Consider the following 8,114-nt stretch of genomic DNA (forward strand, 5'->3'; position numbering starts at 1 on the left):
TTAGGCGTGGACAGTCTTTTGAGGATGCAGCGTGCGGTGCTTGGCATCCTTGACAATTTGCGCACTTGAGCTCCGTTGCACGGCAGGTGTCAGCGTCGTGTTGTTCGGAACAGCGTGGGCATACCGTTGAATTTCGGCAGACAGCACTCACGTGTCCAAGTCTTTGACATCTTCTGCACTGAAGTGGTTTTGTTACGAAAGGCCGTACCTCATGACGAAAGTGTCCGACCTTCACGTGTGATGGTAGGCAGTCACCTTTAAAGACGAGCTTTACACAGCTCGAGTTGCCAAGGCACCGAGCTTGCAGTAAGGCAATACCATCTGTCATAGGTTTGATTAAAATTGGGAGGTCGCTGTCGCTAATCGATGTATCAATATCGTAAACCACACAAGCCGTGGTTTCGTAGTCCTGCGGAACGACGTAGTGGACATTAATGTTGCCCAGGAGCTTTGCGGCCATCAAAGCATTGATTGCGCTTCGGTTGTGAACATCAATAGCCAGGATATTCTTTCGATTATTAATCCTCATATCTTTAATATCTCCTGGGACAAGAGCCTCCAGAGAAACGGAAACCGCTTGTCGATTAAGGCGGTTGAGGTTGTCTACAGGCCTGTCAGGCATTAAGAGAAGTGTGTGCGCCGATGGCCTTCGCTGTGGCAGAACAGTTCACTTACTTGACAAAGACCGTTCGCTGATGTTTCTTCTCTTGGCCTTCAAGTGTACCACTTCTCGAAGCCTTCTCATCTAAGGCGTCATCGCTTGAGCAGGAGTACAACACAGTGTCCTCACTGCCGGCTTGACTTGGAGGCAGTTTCTCTTCCTCGGGCCGATTCCTGCCGTGGTAGTCACGTCCCATCGGCGTTCTGTTGACTCCACAACCATTGCCGTAGCAATGGGAGTGGCGTCTCCCATTAAACCACGGGTATAACCGAAAATACTGCAGCGCGAAAGAACACCGATCTGTCCACGCTTGCAGAACATGCATGTCCCATGCAGAACAGGGGAATAAAAAGAGCGATGAATAAAGAGGATAAGATTAGGAGGTGCGTATATACATGTCCATCCCGTTGAGGTAATATTAGAGTTGCGCATCGAGTCCAGTGGCTTGAGGAAGGCTATAGTCGCTTCAATGACCCAGCTGCGCTGTGCGTCAGGCCAAGACCTAAGACAATCTGTAGTATTGGCCTTTTAGCCACTCGTTGAATAGTTGAAATGAGGCTCTGTCGTTCTTGCGCGTACGCTGGGCATGATCAAAATATGTGCTCAAGTGTTTCCGGCACCGGCAGTGATTGCAGTTGGGACCAGTGTCACTGCAGCCGATGCTATGCGTACAACGCCTCGAGTGCAACACCAAGACGAATCCGGTGTAACATACTTGTTATGCTCCTCTTCAGTTTATGAGGCATGCGGAACTTCAGTTCTGGATCCCATTTGTGCTGTCGCCTGTGTGAACGATCAGGATTGGTCCAGTACTCAAGTGTAGAGTTCCGCATAACGCACTGAAGCAGGGCATTGGTGTCTGTTCGTGAGAACGCGATGCTTACTTCTGGCGCATTATTTACAGCTAAAAAACGCCCTGTATGTTGAAGCAGCAGTTTGTCATCTTTCTGACTCGGCAAAGTTCCTCGGTGCAGGCACTAGCTTATTGTTTAGCAGCCCAATTGCTCACGCGGGTGTGAAAGCGGTGAAATGAAAGGACTCGTAGCGGCGTCAGCGTCCGTCCGCAGCCCCTTGTGTTGCGCCTCTTTGTAGTCGCATACATCTCCGAGTGAAAGCGTCACCGCGACGACATCCGCCAACTCTTTCTCTGCAGCTACACAAGCCGCCACTGCACGGCTGGGAGCCATGTCGGAAATAAATGAACGCGTCACGACTGCGTTCGGGAAAAAGAACGGCTGCAATATTAAAGACCCAGTGCGTGGGACCTGCAACATTTTTTAAACGTCCAACACGCCGGTCGAGCATTTTCCATGCGAGGCTGGAACTAAACAACGTTGAACGAAAACCTACGAAAAGCGGGAAACTACACCGCACAATATGAAGCCAGCGTGTCATCTGGGACTAGGCAGACCACAGGGCACACTGAAAAGCGAAACAATCCTCGTAGAAAGATCACTGACAACCTATGTCGAGATAAACATCCGTGACGGCAATGAATAGTTCCATACAATTGTTTTGTTGTAGGGAACTCTACGATACATTCACCGGTTCGAGCAAAGGTATACTGCGTGTCCGATATGCGACAAAGAGTGATTCCTGCAAAGCAGTTTTGTTCGCGAGCACACAAGTTTCATGGCTTGAATGCAACCGCCACCACAAGCGACAAAAACAGCTTTCTGCAGCGGTGAATATATTAAACTGATGTCAGATCCACACAATGCACCCCTTGGCTGCTTTATTGCGTACCACCCAACTTAACAAGCATCTACTAAAGTCCACTCAACTCTGCAAGAAACACCAAGAGCGAACTCAACAACCAACACCTTGAATGTGATATACAGGTGTCCCAGCTATCACGCAGCAGGATTTAAAAAAGAGGAACGGTGTTACGCGAAGCAAACCCAGTGCGTATTGTTTCCAGTGCAGTGGAGTAGCCGCCAGTATTTTTTCTGTTACTGAGATTTCATTGTTTATTGTAATTAATGATCTAACTCGAGAAGTACTGTCCTAATTATCAAAGTATCAATGAGAAAGTTGTAGAGCAACATAAAAAACTCGATACAGTTTTCCGTTGCTCAATGCGTGCTACATAAAAGTGTTTTTCCGAGCATGAAAAATCCGCGAAACACGCAAAGTGCCTCGAGCGGCCAATCGTGCGGCAATTCTGCGTGTATTCGCGGGCTTCTTTCACACTCCGAAAAAAACCATTTATGTAGCACGTATTGAGCAGCAGAAAGCTGTATCGGGAGTTTTTCATGTTGCTCTACAACTTTCTCATTGACACTTTGATAATTATAACAGTACTTCTAGAGTTAGATATCTAATTACAAATAAGTAATTAAATCTCAGTAACGAAAAAAATTACTGGCGGCTACTCCACTGTACTGGAAACAATACGCACTAGATTGGCTTCGCGTAACGCCGTTCCTCTTTTTGTAAATCGTGCTGTGTGATAGCTGGGGCACCTTGTATATGAAACAGTATTGTTGCAGTGTATGACAACAACGGCGATGTCCTCTCGCAACGCACCTGCTGTTTGTGAAGCACTCGGGTCTGCCCCACAACGAAAAGTCGTTCTTGGCCCTCTGTATCTTCTATACGGAGGGGACCTGTCAACAGACGCACTCGGTCACGCTAAGTCGTCCTGACTAACACTCGGCATCCTACGGCGGAGGACCTGTCGAAAGTCACTGTGCAGCCGAGGGCAGGAAGAGTCTTAGGCGGTCCGCAGGATCAGGTGGACGCCGGACTCAGTAAACACCGGCTCGGAGAGCTCGCCCACTTCCAACGTGAAAGCAGCCTCCTCTAAGCCCTTCTGCGTAGTACCGCGGCCGAACGCACCCAGGTCGCCCTTCCACTTGGCCGAGGTGCAGTCGCTGTACTCGTTCGCCACATCTTCGAACTTCTTTTTTCCGGACACGATCTCCTCGCGGTAGCGTTTGATGAGCGCGAGCGCCTCGTCTCGCGTCCGGGTGATGTTCAGTTTGCGCCACGAGCGAGGACGGCGCGACTCACGGTGCTTGACGATTATGTGCGAACACCGCACTTGGCCGTATTCGAGTAGACCCAGGAATGCGGCTCGCGCAGGTTCCTCTGGGAAGTCCCACTGGCTCTTCTTGGTGAGCACGTTCAGATAATACACTTCGCCCGTCGATCGACTGCGTCGCACTTCCCAGCCTCTCGGTAGGACGCGCGAAGCGCCTGCGTTTGCCATATTGATAGTCAACCTCTCGGCCACGGTGTAAGATATAACACTGGCGAGAAGCGATCCACCAGATAATGTTGCAACGACGCGTGTCCGTCGGCTCGGTGACGGCAGCGGATACCTATCGGCAGAAAGACGTAACTTCAGTTAAAACGCAAGCGGGAGCTTGCGAGGGCAAGTAACGCTCGCACGAGCAACCAGAGATCAGCGTCTGTAAGCGGCGTCGCGTCGCCGAATCTGCTCGTCAAGGTGATGCCCTCTCCCACACGTTCTCCCTGATAACGGTGACCTACTTTCACGCGTCACTCAATCATTTCGGATTTCTCGCGAAGCACCACACCAGATTATTTTAGCCTCGCACGCAGGCTGCGGGCGCGCTCCAATACTCTCGACAGCAGGCGCCCCTCTCGACGTGGACTGCGGGAATCGGCGGCTAGCGTGTGTTATTTGTCGTGGCGCTTGTTTGTGTCGTTGCTACTCACGGTTTGAGGGAGTAGCATTGATTTACAAAAGCTACTCGTCGGGGCGACATCATCACTGATGTCATCGGCATTCTTGATTGAAATGCGGCGAGCGCCAATATTTAAAAATTCCGCTCGGCGTTACACTTTGTAAAACTTGCAAGGCGAAAGCCTGGTTCAAATTTAGTCATGCATTGAGTTATACATTAGGTACGTATTAGGTTATACATTATCGAATGATAGGCTTCGCTACAAGTAAAACCCCGTGTGGCGCATACCCGCATATCACGGACTTGGGTATGGAGCACGGTCGAAGAATATTTAGGTGTTGACACTGCGCGTGAGCGAGCGTCCAGATTATGTTCGGCCGCGCGCGGGCGCACCGAGTAGCTCTTCTGCGAGCAAATAGAGGGCGCCGCGGCCAGCGGTCCCAGCGTAGCGGCGCCGGCGGCGTGGCATTCCTCTGCCTCCGCTAAATTTTCGTTCGTAGTGGAGTGAGTAAATCTCAAAGCGCGAAAAAAAATTGTTATTTCACATTGAAGTGAAAACTGTACCAGGCTTCGCTAACATGAAGGTTCCTTGTGCAGGGCATGGATGACGTGAACACGGATCAATCAGGCAGCACTCAAAGCCCACTGAAGTTACCCTCGCGCGCGCAATTTCTTTCGTCCGGTCTAGCCGTTCATCCAAGCATAAAAAATGAAAGTGTTAAGCCCACGTGCTACCCCTTGATCAGAAGAAATAGTGACTGCACCAGAAAATGTATTTCATGCTTATCGCTGCTTCCATCACACTCAGAAAACGTTCAATCATCGTTGCGCGAATTCAATGTGGCCGCGATATAAATTATGAAACGGCGCCAACTTCTGATATGCAATGCACTAGAGCAAAGTGGCTGTTCATGGCTTGAACTTAAGATGAGAATGCACATCAGCTATGTAACAACTCTTTCAAATGGGAATTTATTAGGCGGGACGAAGGCAGGCGTCTATCTTGAATTAGAGCATCACTACCACAGTTTACTGATGAAAACCTGAGCAAATGCCTTTTTATTCGAATTCCACTTAACATAGACCGTGTATATTATTCATTGGGCTTTCGTCCATTGAGGACTGAGTGACTCTTGCAGGATCTAAAAAAGAAGAGGTAACTTTCTTTTGTCTTAAATTGCATATGAGAATGTGCCAATGTAAGCGTGTTTGACAATGCATGCTACAGCCTGTCCACAAATACTTACACCCACCACACAATAATCCCGTAGACCTTTTTATTGCGATAGCAATATATAGACACTTCCACCGTATTTCTGCCGTCGGCGTCGCCGTCGCCGTGAGGTTCCGTATAGATAAAATCTTTGCCGCGCGCCGTATGCCCGAGCGGAAGCGTGCGGGGACGCACGCTTCACGGAGAGTGAACGCACTCAATCTTCCACGCGCAAGCAAGGAAGCGGGAAGCGAGCGCCGGAGGAGCGGGGGGGGGGCGCATTTCTCGCACCGTCTTATCTCCACGGCTCTGACCTTTATGCGCCGTGCATTCGCCGCTCAGTTTCCATTGAAGCGATAGACCGCACGTACCTTCGCCGCTGCGGCGTATCCGCTTGCTGCCAGAGTTTTGACGGTCGTTGTCTGCAGTCATTCAGTGTGATCTATTCATGTTTGTTTGTGCGCGCTCACACCACGTTTGTTCATTCAGTTAGTAATAGTCGGGCCACATTTTCCAACGCACGCTACACATGCAATGCTGCCCGGATCGGCAGTGCAGCGCTACAGGTGTGTCCCTTCGCACGCGCTGCCCACGGGCAGCGCTTCTCATCAACACCACCGTTTCACACGCGCCTTCTCGTGGTCATCGAGTCTCTCTCATGTCGGTCTACTTACGCCGCAGCACACCTGCTTACTTAATCAGGTCATGTTTACTACAATTCATACTGCTACCAAAGCCGCTCACCTTACTTCGTATGACATTGCTTTGTTGCTATCGCATTCATTGCTTCGCCCTTAGGGCGAAACTGTGACATTTTTTTTTCATAGACACAATACGAAAAAAACTTGTGCATGAAGCAGCTCGATAATTTTAATAGGTGATAACCGTCCCAGAAGCTTGCGGTCTCATACACTCCCACAATGGAAAAATGTATAAAAACATGCAAGCGTGTAATATACACCGCACGCGCATTGTAAAAAAATTCAGTAGCCAGGATGGAACAAATTTGAAAATCAGGCACACATCTGCACAGAAAACAGCAGCATTTTACAGGGTGCACAAATATTTCAAAATATGAAACTGTCACGTAGCTGGACAGAACCATAGTAATGTTGTTGCCGTCCCTTGGAGATACTCAGTTATTTTTACATTTCGCCTAATTAGATAATCAATCGTATTTATTGATCAGCTTCTCAATTATTACAATTATATTAAAGGTGTCAATGAGAACATTGTAGAGCAACATCAAAGACTCCCGATACAGCTTTGTATTGCTCAATACGCGCTACGTAGAAGTGTTTTTCCGAGCATTAAAGAAGCTCACGAATACACGCAAAGTGCCTCGAGCGGCCAGTCGCGCGGCAATATTGCTGTATTCGCGGGTTTCGTTCACGCTCGGAAAACACTTTTATGTATCACGTATTGAGCAACAGAAATTTATATTTGGAGTTTTCCGCGCTGCTGTACAATTCTCTTGTTCATACTTTTTATGCAATTATAGCATTAAAGAGTTGATTAATCAATTATGAAATAATTATCTAATTAAGCGGAATAAAAAATCATCTGAGTATCTGCAAGCGACGGCAGACAACATTACCTTGGTTCTGTCCAGCTACGTGACATTTACATATTTTCCAATCTTGGTGCATGATAGTAAACCACCCAGTATAATCTTTTACATGCAGCAAAATTTGCACAAACTACTGCGGCACACAGGAGGTTCTCTCTGCGCAGCGGCTTTCGAGGTTTATTTGATCGTGTGAGGTTCTTTGGACAGTTTGGAAATAAGGTGGGAATCCTTCTATCGAGCGCTCCGCGTAAATTGCCACGTGTCTAGCGCGGCGATGACGACGGCATAAGACACATCGGCACTTATGAAAAACATAGCAAGAAGAAGAAGAAGCAGTGACTAGCGCGCGCTATTTTAAAACCGTCCGTTATTGTTAATGCCTCTGCCGACAAGTTGTTTCGTTTGTCCCTCGAGCTTTCGACGTCGTGACAATATGTCATCGATATCGTATCCTCTAAAATGGCTGGTGCAGACATGGTCGGTAGGCGTTAGAGTTCGGTCTGCCCTCAGATTTGCACGGCGCCACTGCTCTAGACGACCGCTGTCGGACGGCGCTTTGAATAAAGGCACACGCTCCGCACAAGTCAGGTATCCAGAATTTCAGTTCGGAACGAAGCACTTTCTAGCCATTTCAAACGCCCCTCAGAAGGCCGCTGCCACCTTCGTCGAGGGCCCGTGGCGACAATACCCAAGCACAAGCTCATGAAACGAACGCGAACTAAAAATCGTGCCTTCAAAACAGCGCAACCGCACATGCAAGCAGGAAGACGAAGCAGCGGCAGCACGCACCTTGCCGCCGAGGCTGGGACCGCATACCGCAGCACCCTCTACGACGGCGCCGAACCAGCTGCAACCAAGCCGAACATAATCTGGACGCGATGATAAGTGGTTCTTGAGGAAAGGGAAAGGTTGACGCTATCTTCTGCAGCCCTTGAGGGAGCACGGCTCAGCGCCAATCTGGACGCGAGCGAGCGCTTTCGCGCGCGTTGGGGGGAGAGTGTCAGCACCTCTCCT

At 49.1% G+C, this 8,114-nt stretch overlaps 1 protein-coding gene across 1 annotated transcript; it reads right to left on the reverse strand.

Moving 5' to 3' along the window:
- Positions 1–3,152: 3,152 nt before the first annotated feature.
- Positions 3,153–3,934, reverse strand: LOC119455546 (peptidyl-prolyl cis-trans isomerase NIMA-interacting 1). The gene has a single exon (XM_037716952.2). It carries the CDS (start codon positions 3,873–3,875, stop codon positions 3,378–3,380), a length of 498 nt encoding a protein of 165 aa, XP_037572880.1. The 5' UTR covers positions 3,876–3,934; the 3' UTR covers positions 3,153–3,377.
- Positions 3,935–8,114: the final 4,180 nt, after the last annotated feature.

Source organism: Dermacentor silvarum, chromosome 1 (assembly GCF_013339745.2).
Source record: "Dermacentor silvarum isolate Dsil-2018 chromosome 1, BIME_Dsil_1.4, whole genome shotgun sequence".
NCBI lineage: Eukaryota > Metazoa > Arthropoda > Arachnida > Ixodida > Ixodidae > Dermacentor > Dermacentor silvarum.